The sequence below is a fragment of the Pterocles gutturalis genome, unplaced genomic scaffold (assembly GCF_000699245.1).
Source record: "Pterocles gutturalis isolate BGI_N339 unplaced genomic scaffold, ASM69924v1 scaffold14006, whole genome shotgun sequence".
NCBI classification, from domain to species: domain Eukaryota; kingdom Metazoa; phylum Chordata; class Aves; order Pterocliformes; family Pteroclidae; genus Pterocles; species Pterocles gutturalis.
The window spans coordinates 5162-21878 of record NW_010103215.1 but is presented as its reverse complement, the minus strand read 5'-3'; the positions used below and the strand labels follow the sequence as shown (position 1 = coordinate 21878).

At 52.9% G+C, this 16717-nt stretch overlaps 1 protein-coding gene across 2 annotated transcripts; it reads left to right on the top strand.

Annotated features, from left to right (window-relative positions):
• Positions 1-21: 21 nt before the first annotated feature.
• AK2 (adenylate kinase 2) lies at positions 22-6490 on the top strand. Of its 2 annotated transcripts, none has more exons than XM_010086635.1 (5): positions 22-143; positions 1932-2043; positions 2144-2238; positions 2936-3008; positions 3587-3985. In XM_010086635.1, the coding sequence occupies exons 1-5, from the start codon at positions 70-72 to the stop codon at positions 3806-3808; spliced, it is 576 nt and encodes a 191-aa protein (XP_010084937.1). In that variant the 5' UTR covers positions 22-69; the 3' UTR covers positions 3809-3985. The 2 variants fall into 2 exon arrangements, with proteins under 2 accessions (XP_010084937.1, XP_010084936.1); XM_010086634.1 differs by lacking the exon at positions 22-143 and adding an exon at positions 5667-6490 and having other exon boundaries at positions 1939-2043; positions 3587-3782.
• The last annotated feature ends 10227 nt before the right edge of the window (positions 6491-16717 follow it).

Below are 16717 nucleotides of genomic sequence, written 5' to 3'. Positions count from 1 at the left end.
GTCTGTCCTCTCCCGCAGGCTCCGAAGCTGGCCGAGACCTACTGCGTCTGCCACCTGGCAACCGGGGACATGCTGCGGGCCATGGTGGCCTCGGGCTCCGAGCTGGGCAAGCGGCTCAAAGAGACGATGGACGCGGGGAAGCTGGGGGGTAGCGGGGAGACGTGCAGGGGAGGGGAGGTGGTCCAGCAGCCCCTGGAATAACGAGAACAGGCAAAGTTAACCTTGTAATTAGAAACCTCGGTGACAAAACCCAATTAGTGGAGGAAGGCAGATGACAGGGGTGAGGATTCTCATTATCCCGCAGGAGAAACATCCTATAAAAACATCCGTCCTCTTCAGAGTTGCTCCTTGCCTGCCAGCAGCTCGGTCCCTGGGGTGGTTCTTTCCCCCGTGGTGCTTCTGCGCTCATGGGGTGCAGCCCGACCGGCTGGGTTGTGGCCCCTGGGCACTGAGGTGGAGCTTTGTCCTTGGAGCTGCAGGATGTCACAGCCCTGCTTTGCGGCTCCGGTGGCTCTTCACGTGATGCCTGGACTGCTGTGGGGGTTTGTTCAGAGGGTTCGGCTACATCCCAGCTCTTGCATAAATGCCATCTGCTTGTAACTGTGACAGTAGCCTTGGGGGTGTCGCAGCGGGTGCTGCTGTGTGAAAGAGACGCTTGGGAGTGACGAGAGTTGGGATCTCTAACACATTCCTTTTCCAAGGATTTAATTATCTTGCCAAAATGAAATATCTCAGGGAAACTTGAAGGACAGCAAATTGCAGCAACTTGTCCCAAAGCTGAGCGGTGTGGGGCAGATCTCGGGCATCGCTGCCGGCTGTCGTGGGCTCCTGACACCCCCGGGAGAGTCTGCAGGCCCCAGGAGGGAAGAGCACGTGGCTTATCTCCCGCTTTCGCTCAAAGCTTGCATTGCAACACTGCAATATCCCAGCTGGTTATGAAAGATAGGGACGTTATCGGGCAAGGCTGGTGGTATCTGCCACGTGTGTGTGACAGCCGGCACCGGGCTGCTCCGCAGGTGTATCCGTAGCGGCGTGCTCTGGCTCCGAGATAACTCAGCTAGAAATACACCAGTGTTTGGTGCCTGGGATGGGTTTTTATGCTTGATTACGAAGCAGGACCCCTTTCTCTGAAAGGTGTAATCAGGAAAGCACAGAAGTGACTTATTGCTTTGCCCAAACTGTCCCCCCTGCCCGTACACTTCCCTCTCCAGGGCTCTTGTTTGCATGTTGTGACGGTCCGATCCCTGATCCTGCTGGGTCCCAGCTGGAGAAAACAGCGCTGCTGGGGAATAAACAGCTATTGTTGGGGCTGCAGCATCTGTTAGTACTTTCCAAAAGCTGCAGTGTAGAACAAGCACTAATCCCAGTGGTATGCTGAGATGGTGATGTGGGAAAAGCTCCCCAGCGGCTTGTCGGCAGCTATTTGGGCATTTACCTTCACACAAAGTTTACAAGAGTCAATGAGCAACTCGCCTGCTTTGCCCTTCAGGCCAGGCCTGCCTGCTGCGGGGGATGCGTGGGTGAAGGTACAAAGTCACAGGAAATAAAGGTTATGTCGATATTTTGTATTGCAAATTGGTTTAAAAAAAATCTGGGGAGTTTGTCTTCGGGCTGACAGGCTGCCTTGAAATACAGCAACCTTTGTAACAGCGAGGTGACAGCACGGGCTGGAGTGTCTCTGGTGTGCCATGTCTCATCAGCCACCTCTTAGTGTTGATGCAGGGAGTGCTTCCGTGGCGTGGGCAGGTCTGAACATGCAGCTTTCGCCCTGTTCCAGCAGTGCCCTGCGCTGTGGCTGCTGCCTCGGGGACCGGGAGTGGCTGTAGAAGGGCTCTGATGCAGCCTGGGCGCTGGTGTGGGTACAGCGGCTCTGGGGGCAGCTGTATGTAAAATCAGGGTGTCCCTCTTGACCGTGCCCCTGTCTCTCTGCAGGTGAGTGACGAGATGGTGGTGGAGCTGATTGAGAACAACCTCGACTCCCCTCCCTGCAAGAACGGCTTCCTCCTGGATGGCTTCCCACGCACGGTGAAGCAGGCAGAGATGGTACGTGAGTTCCTGTTTGGGGACTGCTGTGGCACCTCCTTCCCTACAGACGCGTCCCTTGGCTGTCCTCTGCTCCTCTGAGCTGGTGTTTCTGTTGCAGCTGGATGAGCTCCTGGAGAAGAGGAGAGAGAAGCTGGACTCTGTCATCGAGTTCAGCATCCCTGACTCCTTGCTGATCCGGAGAATCACTGGACGGTAATTCTTCTCTCCCAAACACTCGGTGCACGGGGTAGGGTTTCCTAGTTTAGGGGAGAACATCCTAATTTCAGATCCTGGGTCACTCTCGCAATGCTCGGGGCTAGCTGCGGTGCTGGTCTGTATTGGATTCCTGCTCTGTTACAGCCTTCCTGCCCTGGTCCCGTGCCCGCTGTCCCGTGCCTGGGCCAGCCTTGAGCAGAGCCCCTTCACTGCCCTATAAGCAGGGGCTGCCGACAGGAATCGGTGTCCTGTGACCCAGCTCAGCCTTTAAGCCCCATGGCTGACAGATAATATCTTCATGCTCTTCTTTCTCTGGAGCTATCGCTGCTCCCTGATGCAGGACACGGCGTACGCGTTCGGGCACTGCTAACATCCTGTCCAGGGTCAGTCGTGGCCGTGCAGGCACACAGATGTCTCCCGCTGTTGGCCGTTGCCCTGTGTCACCCTCGCACCCCGAGCAGCTAGCCTCCTTCCCCAGTAAAGCAGAAAGTAAAAAATCCCTTCTCCATCTCCTCGCACAGCTGCTTTTTTCAAGTGCCTGAAGAGGCTCTTGGTACAGAAATAGCTCAAAGAGATTTTTCTTAATAGAGGCTAATTGGGTGCTGTTGCAGATGTTTCTGTGCTGATGAGTGGCAGGTTCAGGAGACCTTGTCCTGGCACTGAGCTCTTTGCTGACATTTGCTTTCTGTCTTAGGCTCATTCACCCAGCGAGTGGCCGCACTTATCACGAGGAGTTCAGACCCCCGAAAGAGCACATGAAGGACGATGTATGTGAGCTCCCAAGGCCACAGCTTGTGTTGCTTTGGGTTTAGCTGATGCTTTGCAACATCCCTGGAAAAATTCATTTCTTTCCTTCTCTCGTACCTTCTGTCCTGGCTTTCCGGGGAGCGTGGGGAACTGCCTGGGCAGCCTGAGCCGATGGCACTGCGGGAGCAAGGCCTGGAGGGATGAGCGAAGGGCATGGCCGTTCTGCAGAGCCGGCCTGGGCTCTGCCAGCCTCAGGACTTGCTGGACTCTGTCTGTAGCTGAAGTTGCGGTGGGTTGTGACTGGTTTTCCTCCTGGGGAGCAACTCTAGCTGGTGTCTGCTCTCAAGGCTCCTTGGGTTCTTGTTTTAGCAAGCAGAGAGTGGTGTGTGGGTGAAAGACCATGATGCTGAATCCTTCTCTCTTCAGTGACTGCTCTTGGGACTTGTTTTGACTGCCCTGGGTTTGTCCCACTCTCCTCCACAGCTCCACCTTGTAGCCTGTCTTGCAGGAGGGGAGCAGGGGTTGTCATAGCTGTGGAGAGAAGGGGGGAGTGTGCCAGGCTGCAGCTAGCTGGAGACTGTCCCCTTGCTTCTCTCAGGTCACTGGAGAGCCCCTGATCCGCCGTTCGGATGATAACGAAACAGCTTTGAAGACCCGCCTGAAGGCCTATCACACGCAGACCTCTCCTCTGGTTTCTTACTACAGCAAGCGAGGGATCCATACGGCGGTGGATGCCTCCCAGTCTCCCGACGTGGTGTTTGCTAGCATCCTGGCAGCCTTCTCGAGAGCAACATGTAAAGACCTGGTTATGTTCATTTAGGGCTCTGTCCCAGGATGGAGCTCTCCTTTCCTTCTCTCTCTGTCTCTCCATCTCTGTCTCTGTGTCTCTGGGGCCAGGGAGGGTGAAGAGCGAAGCAGAATAGAAAAAGAGGGGAGAAGATGATGCAGCCCAAGGCAGGGCTGTGCTAATTCTCTATTAAACCAGCTGTTAACGGTCTCTATCTCGGTATATGTGCACGTCAGTCTGTCTGCAGATGCTGGAGATACGGCCCCTAGAGGTCGCAGCCTGCCCAAGCACCAGCCGCCTGCTGCCAGAAATGGGGTTTGCCCCCCTTTGGGTCCAAAGGCTTTTGTTTCATTCCAGAGGTGTAGCTTCGTGCGAGTGCAGCCTGCTGCTGCTCAGGGCTGGGGAGAGCTTGTTCTCGTCGTATGTGTTTCATTCTCTGTGGGATGGCAGGTTACCTGAGAGCACAGCCTGTCTTCCTCCCATTCTGATGGTGCTTGTGGGGCAGAAGGAGGGTGGGTGAGAGCTGGGGGTTTCAGTATCTCCTCATTTGTGGAGCCCAATATAGCAAATATTAGTGAGAGGCTTTTTTGGTTTTTTAACAACACGAAGTCTCTGGTCAGAGTCCGACAGTCACTATGTGTAGCCAGTTGGGATCTCCTGAGAACAAGAAAAAGGTTTTATCCCTTCACTCTTGCCTTGGCTTTGGCCAAGAAGATGAAGATGTGTTGAGCTTTTCCTGATCCCAAAGTCTAAATAAAGCCTTATTGCAAAACAGATTATTTTTCAAGGCCTGAGAGACAAAATTATTAACCACTGTCTTCATGTGCCTAGGAGCCAAGGACCTTTGTTATGAGATCATGGAAATGTCCTTGTTTCTTGAGCAAACCGAGCAGCTCTGCCAGGTCCTCTGTTTGAGGACACCACATGCAGTGTGGTTAGTGCCCAGCTCCTCGGGGCCATTACGCTGCTGTATGATGACCACGCAAGGCTGGTGATGACCTTTGCCCGTGCAGGGTTCCAGCCCTTCCTAGAGGACCCTGCTGTAAATGCAGATGGGCCCCGATGAAACTTTGTCCTTTGGCCTTCCATGTCTGTTTACTGATGTAGAGTTACTGAGTACCCTGCTCTTCGGAGGAGATGTCACGTCTCTCCTCTGCCCTGAGCTGCTGTGGGCTGTGTGTCCAGAGCAGATGCATAATCCTCAGGAATCCCTCACTCTTTTTCTTGATAACTTCTCTTTTGTCTAAAAATTGTTCTCTGTCCTTATACATCCTTTCCAGGGAAACAACCTCTTCCCTTCCAGCAAACTGGAAAGAACACCAGGAACTGAAAGCAGTTGACTTGTTGCTCTTGAAAGCACATGACTGCGGGGAGAGAGGGTTTGAAAGTAAACGGTGCTGGTTTCGTCAGCAGCCTGCAGTCCCCTGAGATCCCCCAGATGGCCGTGGCCTCGTCACTCGTCTCGGGTTTTCCTGTGAAAGGGCAGCCCCGGCGTGTGGCGTCGGCATGCTGGGAGGTCACGATAGCGTTTAGCACAGGATTGCCGTGCTCCAGGGTAGCGGAGAGGAGAGTGTTAGAGCTGCCACAGCCTCTTGGTGAAGAAGTTCTGAGTGGAAGCAGCTTTTATCTTGGTGTCTCGAGAGAGTCCAAGAGGAGAGCTGCCGCCCCCTCCTTCCTGCCGTAATGGCAGGAGGGGTTTCCAGCCAGTTGGTGTTCCTGGATTTGGTCATGGTTTTACTCCACAGCAAGAACAATGTGTTCTTCCACTCTCCATTCCTTTTCCCCTTTGTGCTTACTTTGCATCCAGCTCGTCAGCCTTTTTCTGCCGCAAACCATGATTAATTTTTTTTTTCCCTAAATGTATTTTTTTCTTTGTTCCCATTTATTCCAGCTGAGTGACTCCGTGAACCAGATGAGAGACCACCAAACGCTGCACACTCTGCTCCATCACCCATTGCATCCCTCCCCTGGGGGCAGGGGAGGCGGGGGGCAGTGGGAGGGGGTTACGATTGATGGGAGGGGAATGAGGAGGTGGTAGACAAGGGGCTTGGGGGCTGATTTGGTTGGGTTTTGTTTGGATTTCTTATTGAGCAGAATCATTGTGAAGAGGAGATGGCCTTCTCCTTAGAAATCACAGTTTGGGGAAGCAAAACAATTGTACAGAGTGAAGCATCTCTGCCAGTTATCAGATGCAGGTCCTCAGCCTGGTAGGAGGGTAGGGCTAGATGCCGTTCCAGGTCTCTCCAGGACTTTCAGGGCTCGTCTCAGGGGCTTTTAGTGCTCTGAGGCCAATGCAAGGTTTGCTGTGATTCTTCTAAAGTTGCTTCCTGTCAGCAAGGACCAGAAATGAACAAATGACTCATCACCTCTGAAATGGAAAAGAAAAAAAAAGATGCCATGGTCTTTTCCTGGAAGTTTTTGTTTTTCTTGTTCTGCTGCATTCCTAAACCCTGGCATAGAGACTTCTCAAGGTTTCTCTGGTGCTGAACAGAGGGGCTGCGGCTCTAGTCCAAGCCTGCCTTACTTGGCTTTTCTGTGATCATGAGCAAGCTGGAATTCACACAATTCTGAAGAAATGCAAAAGAGACTTTCTTAATTGAATGCAAAAATAACACTTAATTGGGGTTTTTTTTTTTGCATTTCTTTTTAGATCAAATGGTGCCTTGTCTAACCTCTGAATCAATAATAAAATAACCCCTTTACATTTTATATCTGTTGCTGTGTCCTCTTTGACCTGCAGACAGCGTGGAAGAAGAGAGGAGGCAGATGACAGCACAGCCACTAACATTTGAGCTGGGTGGATCCTCGGGCCTGATCCTATCTCAAGGATGTTGTTCTGTGCAGCTGGAAATGCGGCTTGTAATTCCTTTTATCTCTTTTCCTTGCCAAGTCTGTTACAATGCTTTCTATCACCATAGCAATGGTGTCTCTTGCTGCTTTTCTCCTTTTTCTTTGTGCATGATGCTGAAAGCACCGAGCCCCTGTACATCCTGACACTTCCTGGTCAGAGCCCCTTTCAGTATTTTTTTAACTGATGTAATTCCTGGCCTTTCCCCTCCCTTTGCATTGCTGCTGTGTGGAGGAGCTGATGTTATTTCCTTCTCTCTTGCAGTAACTAGAAGCCACATATTGTGTCTTCTGTTTCTGCTTGCTTGCTTTCTGCCTTATTGCATCCCTCCTTCCCCTCCACCGGTGCCTCTCTGCCTACGCGGGGCAGAATTCTAACGCAAGCAGTGAGAGCATTGCCTGGCCTCCCTTTATCCTGCCTCCACAGGGACCCGGACCCTGGCTCTCTGAGGTATCTCGGAGGAAGGCTGTTCTTGATGTGTTGATGGAGGGTTGTCAGTTTTCCACAGTGCTCTTGGTACCCCCCTTGCAGTGCTGCTTGCGTTGGGGGCTTTGCTTTAGGCACTGTGGGCAGGCAACAGAAAGGGTCAGGCTGCATGTGCCCATTTCCTCGTGAAATGACTGGTTCCTGCAGCAGAATTGGGCGCTCTCACTCCTCCGCCACTCAGTCCCTCTGTGCTCTGGTGTTTTTGTTACCTCTCTGTACCTCTGATCAGCATTCCCTCTCTTTTGAAGGCAAGCTTGTGCCTCTCTGGTGTTTGTGGTCTTCTTCCCTTGTTTCTTTGATGGTGTGCTCTTCCTCCTTGTTTGGGATTATGTCCTCTACTGCTTGCCTGCTGTTGTTTTAAAAACCTGTTCTGCCTGCTCCTCCTGGCTTTCTCCTACGTGGGATGGAGAAGTCTTGGCTCCTCTGAGCTGGGCTGCTTCCATTTGATCCTTAGTCCTAAGTGTGGAGCGTGAAATGAATTGTTGGGGTGCTGTGGTGGAGGCTGTTTAGCTCAAGCCTGTGTCCTCTGTAGTTGGATCTGTTCTGTGACCTGTCTCTGTCATGCTGACCTTGAATGTTTTCCACAGCACGTGCTGCTCTGCAGGTGCTGTAAATTCCTTCTGTTCAATGATTTCACTCCAGCAAGCTGCTTATCAGGCACTCTTTTGAAAACTGTTCGTATTTCATACACACAATTATTCAGCAGCTATAAAAGGGGAAAATTCCTATTTATTTCTTTTCAATGATTTCACTCCAGCAAGCTGCTTATCAGGCACTCTTTTGAAAACTCTGTTCGTATTTCATACACAGAATTATTCAGCAGCTATAAAAGGGGAAAATTCCTATTTATAGCACAAGGACCAGCATCAAATAGGACACTGAATTCTCACTGATAGAGGAAGTGACCTGTTCTCTAATGCAGCAATATTTCTGCTGAAAAGAAACAGCATCTTGGATGGGGGGGAGGGATTAAAAGCCCTGGGCCATCTCTTTCCATTAAAAATGTGCTGCAGTCCTAAAAATACAGTATCTGCCCTTCTCCCTTCCTGATGAAACCATCTGTGAAAGAGAGATGGGAGAAAAACCTTTCACTGTGGATTTGTGGTTAGTAATAATGAGTCCACCGACTCCTGATGGTCTGGTTTGGAGCTGGTCTTAAGTTTTTGATCGATACCTGAACTCTGACCTTGGGAGCGAGGAGAAGTCACTACAGAGTGCCTGCTGGGGGCAAGGAGCACAAATCCCTTGTCTGTAGAGAGTTTGTACAATCGCAGTACATGTGTGCACAGCCCTGAAAGAGAGCACGTGGGGCTGAGGAACAAAGAACTGGCTGAGCGCAATGAATGGAGGGGGTGGAAAGAGCGCTGGGGACACGGGTGGTGACTGCTGTGGGGAAGGTGAGTGCTTTGTCTGAGCCTGCTTCCCGTGACTGCCTCTGCTCTCCCTTCCCTTCCAGGTATCTTGAGCCACGGCTTCCCCCAAGGCCACCACTGGCCTTTCCCACCTGCTGTTCCCTATTGTCACCCTGTCCTTCCCGTGGTCTCCAGTCTCTTTAGGAAGAGCTGCAGTGGGTGATACCAAACGAGGACCAGAGGATGGGATTCCCCCTCCTGTCGCTGTGGCAACCGTTGGGCAGGGAAGCAGCAGTGGGGTGTGCTGGGCGGCTGCGAGGCTGGAGGGGTGTGATGGGGAGGCTGCGGAGGCAGGGCTGCGCTGACATCACATCGGGGAGGTGGCGCAGAGGGAAGGGGAGTGGGAAAGGGAGAGCCAGGGAGACTGCGGAGGGAAGAGAGCTGCAGCGGGAGTGGGCGCCGGGGTGAGGTAAGAGATGCTCCGGGGGCAGCGGGTCAGGGTGGGCTCCACGAGCGGCTGTGGGATCAGAGCCTGCCTCAGCATCTTTCTGGCTGATGTGGGATGATGGCTCTTGGGAAGCAGTGATGTTACACAATGTCCTAACAGCCTGGCACAGCAGGGCTTGGTTCTTGAACAGTGAGACCGGCTCAGAGCCTGTCTGGCTGGTGCAGAAGCTGCAAATGCGTCCCCCTGGGATACCAGTGTGTGTCACTGATACTGCTGGGATCACCCAGGGGTACCTGCACCTCCAGGATGGGCTAAAGAGACTGGGGAGCATCCCCGGTCCCTCTCTGGAGAAGGGGACCAGAGTTCTCTCTTGGGATTAGAGCATGAATCATTGATGAAATGAATGAGAAGTTTGGGGACCCAGTTCTCTGAGGTGCATCTAGCTAACAGGAGGCTGTAAGCAGAGCTGGTGCACGGAGACCAAGCCCAGCAGCATGTGTTTGGGGTGGGAATCCTAAACTGCACATCTCCAGCAGCCTGGACGCTTACCTTGCCTGTGCAGGAAGCAATAGATCTGGGGAAGGCAGCCAGGTGCACAGTTATTGCCAGGAGCTCTCTGGATGTGGATCCTAGGGATCTGCAGACCTGGAAGGCAAAATAACCAAGTCCTTGAAACCACTCTGGATGTTGTATTGCCTTTTAGTGTAATGATTGCATAACGGGATCTGATCTGCTAGTGGAAAGAACAGGGGGTGACGGTCACCTCTGTGCCCTGCAGCATCCCAGCAGTACCTATGTGCAGTGCTGGCCCATGGCCCTGGGGTGAATTTCATCTCTTCCTAATCCAAAAGCTGGGCTTGTTCTTTAATGCTTGAAAAAGCTGGTGGGTTTACGGCTCCAGTTCCACAGCAGGGGGGTGCACGGACTCTACACCTACACGCAGGCTGGGCAGCAGTGCCCTCCAGTATGTTAGCAAACTAGAAAATGAGTGCATTAGCACCCACTCCATCTGTGCTAACCTGACTTTCACCCATCAGGATCCTCAATGTGTATCTGACTGAGGAAAACACATCTGGGGTCAGCAGCCCCTTGCTGTGGGTGTCAGAAACCAGTACCGGGGGTGGAGATGGAAGAGGCACAAAGCAGAAACTCAGTAGGGCTGAAGAAACCTTGTTTGAAATCCCAGAACAGGGAGAGGCCAGTGCTCCTGTCACAACCATTCTGTTGAAGTAACTTTCACGCGTTGCCCGTGTTTCATGTATCATTTAAAGGGCTGGGGCAGGAGTGGAGAAATGTTGCCTGAGTGTACATGAGAGCAGAATTGCAGTAAGGAGCATAAATATGCTTTAATTAGGGAAGGCTGCTGCTGTGGGGTGCACGATCCTCCCCCATGAAGGCACAGATGCTGGGTCTGTAGGGAGCGTTGCAGAGTGGCCTGGGGTGGCCACACTGCTGCTTATTTTACAGTAACTCTGCAAAGAGCAACAGCTTGTGCTGCTGGGGGGGGCTTCTGTGGGAGCAATGGGTTGGAGACCCCACGCTTGGAGGCTTTTAGGAGCAGGCTGTGGTGTTGTCACCTAGGTGGCCGTGTGGCCAGCTGTATGTCATGCCTCTGCCGTGGGCAGGCAGGGGAGGAGAGGACCTGCTAGCAGCTCGCTGCGTGGGGCAGCCATGGTGGGAGGGAGCCAGCTCTGGATGGGTCCAGACGCTCCCAAATCAGACCTTGCCAGGTACGGCCTGAACCAGGCTCCCAGGGGCAGTTTGTGAAGGGTGTGGGGAGGAGCTGATGCTGTTTTTCTGCGGTTTCAGTCCCTGAGGTTGCAGTTCTGCATGACCAGCAGCTAAGACTGCTTGTAAGTCATGTTTCAACTTTATTTTTTTCAAGGTTGTTCAAAATTTAGGGGGAGAATGGTACCAGGACCTCCTACAAGCAGAAAGGCCACGTCAACCCTCCTAGTCCTTGACCTTGCTGGCTCTCCTTGCTGTTTCCCCCTGTACTTGCCTACACTGCAAAAGGGATGATCATGTGAATATGACACAGCCTGGCATCTGCACATCAGCTGAAGCAGCTGAGTCTCTGACATGCTCCTCCTGCCTCCATGCAATCCTGTTCCCCAGCTGTGCTGTATTACCTGTGCATTAGGTCGCTACCCCAGGCTATCACTGCTAGATAGACAATAATATTGAAATACAATAAAAGGGAACTTGTGCTCTGCTGGGTGTTGGTACCCAGCCTGCAACACAAGCCCTCCTGGGAAAAGAGGGCTGTGGACCTGCCTCTGCAGAGGCCTGGGGCACAGGGAGGAGGTGCCCTTGTGCTGGTGTCCAGAGAGGGCCCTGGGAGCTGAGCCAGGGCTTGTGAGACATTTTAATCCTTCCTGTTCCACAGCCTATCTATCTTGGCCATGACTCCACTGCAGTGAATGTTTTCCGGTTCCTTTGGCAGGGCACTGACAGGCGCCTACCTTGTGTTTGTTTTCGCTCCTTATCTGGTACCATTGGGAGCAGGCAGCACAGCCGCTGAGTCAAGGAGAGCAGGCTGGTGCGTTCCCATTGCTGCCTGGGCCACCCTGGAGTCCCCTCTATCCTCTCCCTAAACCCTGTCTGAAATTCCCTTCTGCTGAGGTAGCCGTTTGTTTAATAGCTGAGGTTACTTGAGTAATCAATAGTTCTCTGGTTTCCAACGGAAATATTATCCCTTAGGCCAAATCAGCATTTCTGTCTTTGTTATAAACCTTGCCTTAACTCTCAGCTCTGGGGGGATCTAGGTGTCCCAACCTATCAGTGCAGAACCCTGCTCCTTTTCTTTCCCCCTGCCAGCATTCCTTTTCTTCTCTGAGGTTAAGCAAGAAGGGCTGGAAGCACACAGAGAAACTGCTGGAGCCATCTGACTCTCTTTGGTCTCAGCCCCTCTCTTGGCTCTGCCCTAACAGCTCATTCTCTGTGCTGGCTTCTCTAAGGAGGGCGGTGAGGACAGAGGCAATGGGATGCTCACGGCCAAGGGCATTGCTGATATAAATCCTAGCCCATGGGCTCCAGAACTTGGCTCAGCCATGGCCAGCAGAAGAAAAACTGTTCCCATCGCACAGCAGGACCTGTATCCCGGAGCGCCAGGGCTGGGGGACAAGCTGCCCATAGTAAGGCTCCATGGTTGCAAATAAATTTTCCTTGCAAACAGGCGAAGGCACCAACTCCCTGGAGCTGGATTTTCAGTGGTTCCACCCCAGGCAGCCAAAGGCTGGGCTGTGGTTCCGGGCTCCAGTTTCCTCTGACTGAAGGAGGCCACGGGGTTTGTTCTGCTGCTGGGGCAGTTGAAACACCCTCACTGTGCATTGTTAGCGCCTCTGCGCATCTCTTATTTCCAAACCAGAAAAGGTCACAGAGACCCAAGAGAAACCCACTTCCCTCCTTTGCTGGAACTCCTCTTTCTGCCTCGCACATGCTTTTGTTGCCATCTTTCGCTTGCCAAGCGCAGGAACAAACACTGGGGTTTGGCAGGGCTCAAAGCCTTGGCTTGCCGGATGGGAAAGAGGCATTCTTGGTCCTCAGCCCGGGGACAGGGCTCTGCTCCATGTCCACTGCCAGGTTCCCCAGCTGCAATTTTGGTGCTCATCCCACGCCGAGTGCGCTGTTCTTACGTGTCTGGGGATGGGCAGCACCCCTGGGTGGTGGGCTGTGAATCCTGCAGGACTGAAAGTGGGTGGGAATAGCTGGAGCAGGACCCAGAGCTACGTGAACCCCAGCATGTCGCTGTGGCTGAGCCACACGTACAGTGGGAAGCACAGGAGTCGGCTTTTCCCCAAATATGCATGACAGCAGGAGGGCAGGGAAAGGCAGAGGGAGGCCATGGACAGTCAGGATGTCTCCGTTTTGTTTAAACGGGGCTGTTATTGCCAACAGTTGCCTCCTGAGAAACTGCGGAGCTTACCCTGGGGAGGGCTCCTGTAACTCGGAGACAGCTGGGAGGCTCTGGGCAGCTACTGGTGATTCAGTGGCAGGCACTGGACGTTTCCTGGTGTTCAAGGGAACTGGGATGGCAGCCAGGATCAGAGAGGGCAAGTCTGGACAGATGGGAGATGGTCATAGCTGGTGCCTCCCTGTTGGAAGGATGCTATGGAGCAACAGCAGGGCCTGATTTCAGAGAAGCATTTGAGGTTTTGGTGTGTACCGATCGCCCCAGAACCCACAGATGAGATCAGCCCCAGAGAGGGAAGAAGGTTTCTCATGGCTGGTGGAGGTGTGAGGAAGAGGAGGGAGGAAAAAGAGGAATTTCCTGGCTGCTGTAAAGGTGGGCTCTGCTTGAAGAGAAGTTAGAGAGGATGGCCTTGTGGTCATGCCATCAGGCCGGGGGAAGGAAGGAGTGGGTTAGTGGTAGATCCCAGCAGAACAAACCCCTTTTACCTTTCCATGCTGGCCCAGGAATGAAGGACACACCAAACTACAGCTTCCCTCTCCCCCTGCCCACCTTGTTGTGCTGCAGAGAGAGCACAGCACTGGGAGAGGAGCCCTGGACTGAACCGGGCTGAGGGCGGGGGGTTGGCAACCAAGAGTCAGGCCAGGAAGAGATCCCATCGGAGACAAGGGAACCCTGATCAAGCTGATTTTCAAAGTGAAACACTCATACCCTTCCCACCTGATTACTGCTGGCTCAGCCCTCTGGAAAATGACACTGGCTTTCCTTGCTGCGGGGCCAGAGGGCTGTGCTGGGAGCACTGTGCTCCTCTCCCGTCCCGCCTGCAGACGGGAGGTGCTCCTGGCAGGGGCCAGAATCACTCTTCTTTCCCTTTTTGACAGCTGTTGCTGGTTATGAAAATGGGAATGTTCCCCAGCCAGTTCTCGGCAGGAACTGCCCTTTCCAGGGCTGACCGCATGGGCTGTTTCTTCATCTTCCCACCTCCTGACAGTAGTCACAGATTTGGGTACGTGCTGGTCTTGGCGAAACACTGCCCTTCCTTGCTCCTCTTCCTGACTCGCTGCACAGGAGAGGCCCACAGCTCTGGCTTGTCAAGAGGGGGATGTTTGTTCCTTGGCCCCAGATCAGTAAAATTCTTGAGTCAATTCTCTTCCCAAAGCACAATAAGAAATGCTGGGACCAGTCCCGCTGTGGGGATTTATACCCCAAGCTGTCAGTCTGCAAGGAAATCTTGTTCCTAGCACAGAGATCCTGACACCAGCTACTGTCCCCTCTCCCCACAGAGCAGGATGGAGATCACACCTTGCAGGAGAACAGGAGAAACATCATGGCATCTTGCAGGAAAGTAATTATTTCTTGTCACATCTGATGCAGAGGCCAAGTGAGCATCCACAGCATGGAGAAGGGAACATTGGGCAAAGCTTAGCGAAGACAGAAATAGGACAGCAGGGCTCACTGCTCCTGGAAGCTGTGGGTATCCAAAGCTTAGCAAGATTTGTGGAGAGGTTGAGCATCTCCAGGCAGGGAGACTGCAAAAGTTACCACTGCTTACTCTTGCAACAGGGTAGGAAACCCCGGGGTTCAGAGCTTAAGCCAGTTTCTAAGAGAAAAGAGCAGAACTAGCAGGGAAGGGAAATTACTCCTCGTCAGTTCACTTGCGCTGTCCTTGCAGCAGCCGGCGTTGGCTCCTCAGAGGACACTGCCGGCGCAGAAGTGGGTGGATTCAGGCCACATCCTACCCAGCAGGTTGAGGGTTCCTCGGAAAGCCCAAATGGTGCAACTGAGCTAATTCAGAAAGAAGTTGTCTGGCTAATGCCAAGGTCAGTCTGAATAACTCCTTCCACTCTCTCTTCCACTTTTGTTGTGAGCTGAGGCAGGAAGCTGAAAACTCCCCGGCTGATTTTGGGACCCCAGGCAGAAGGAGGTCAGCGACTGCCCTGGTTCTGAGTAACAGATGAGTGTGTTGGCACTGACCCCCCGGCGCTCAGTTCCCTCCCTGACTCCTAAAAGCACACGACAGCAGAATTTCCTTGATCGTTATTTCAGAGCTCAGGGAAAATTTTGGCCACCAGCACTGAGTTAAACGAAAAGCTGGTAAATTCAGGAGGAAATGTGGCTTCACGCAGCAAGTGCTAACCTTTGGAATTGCTTTGAGAGTTGGTTAAGTCAAATATGATAACTGGCTTGGAAATATTTTGATGGTTTTATGACCTTTAATAATGTCTGTACTTCTGTACCCAGATGAAGGGTCACCAGACTGCTCCAAGACATGTCCAGATTTCTTTAGAGAGATCAGGAAAGAATTCTCTTCCTGTCTTTCCCTGCCCTGTTGTGATGGCCTGTGATCCCCGTGAAGCACAGGAATTACCCCAGGCCAGAGCAGCACAGCCTGTTCCCATGAACCCCGCTTTGGGATGAGAATGATCTCTGTGTTACGGCACTTCTGCAGGTACCGAGGTGGCGTTTTGGAGACTTTGTCTCCGAGACAGAGCGTTACTCAGGGGAAAGAAGTACCACATCTGTGTCCTCAGGAGCAGACACAGGGTTTAAGCCCCATGTTAATGTTCTCCCAGATGGTCCTGAAGAGAACCAAGAGGTTCAGGTCTCTCCCCACGATGGCACTGACCTCCTGGCAAGTGAAGGAGTGTGGATGCCAAGATGAAAACAGTCCCTTTCATTTTTCTTATTTTGCTTTTACTATCCCCAGCCCAGTGCAGGGCGGTGAAGGTCGGGTGGTGGCTCCAAGTGGTGTTATTTCACAGTGACCTTCTCATGGCCGTTGCAGAAGGGGCTCCGGGTAATGAGAAGCCCTCCTGAGAGGAGTTGTGCTCTTGTCCGTGGAAGTTCCACCAAGATCATTCTCCTCCCAGGTGTACACTGGCGCTTTGTGGGAGCGGGGCTCAAACCTCCTTTGAAGCCAAGCAGGGACAGGCTTCAGCCACCACCTGCCCGTGACAGCAGGTCCCCCTGGTGCTCAGTTCCCTGGAGCCCTCTCCCATTAGCAGGTCACTGCAAGCAGTGGATTATACCCTGGCAACAGGGACACGGCAACATGCAAGCCCCAAAACTGCAGCGCCTGCTCCACTACACAGCAAAATAGGTCGTGCATCAGCAAATGAAAAAGGCCAGATGGTGTCTGCTAATACAGCTTAGTTCATGGCCTCCAGGATTAACTCACTAGTTGTCGTGTCTGTAGAAAATAGGAAATGGGTGGGTCGGGTGGAGGAAACGTGTGGTGCGCCCTGCCCTACCTGTGTTTGTAGGATGCAGCAGGTGGAAAGGATGTCAGAGATGCTGTGAGGTTTTGAGATGAATTGCTGCCAGTGCCTCTTTGGGGCTCTGGGCACTTGAGCTAGTGCCTCGTACCAAGCCTTCCCACCCGGCTCTGCTTCCACTCCCACTGCAAGCGTCAGTAGGGTAGGGAGAAAGATGCTGAGCCGTACAGGGATCCCCAGCGGAGACAGGGACACTGTTTGTGGTCTGTGCAGCAGTGACAGCTGTGCAGGAGAAGCCCACAGCTTCCTGTCCTGCACCAGCTGCAGAACAGCCTCCAGTTTGGCCTTTTGAACTGCCAGGCACCCACGTGTCTGCAGGAGTGAGACAGAAAGCTGAGGCAGAAGCCTCAAGTCTTTTCAGTGCCTTCTCTGTGTGACACACTGTTCTCCTTTCCTGGAAACCAGGCCAGTGCCTCACTCTGTTCTCCTTGCAGAAATCAAGCCCCACGCCAGTGCTCTAGCTTCTTGGCATTTGCTCTCTGCAGGCAGAACAAACCCTTCCTCAGTCCTTCACGAATAGTCCTCCTGAAGATTTCACCTTGATCCTTGCTGCCTCTGCTGCGGCCAAGTTTGCTCATATCCTGCACGATGCTGAGCCCCACGATAAACAGCTGCCATCA

Coding starts and splice junctions, on each gene's coding strand:
- AK2 (XM_010086635.1), top strand. CDS start 70: ATGCTGCGGGCCATGGTGGCCTCGGGCTCCGAGCTGGGCAAGCGGCTC. Junction 2,044..2,143: donor CGGTGAAGCAGGCAGAGATG/GTACGTGAGTTC, acceptor TTTCTGTTGCAG/CTGGATGAGCTCCTGGAGAA. Junction 2,239..2,935: donor ATCCGGAGAATCACTGGACG/GTAATTCTTCTC, acceptor TTTCTGTCTTAG/GCTCATTCACCCAGCGAGTG.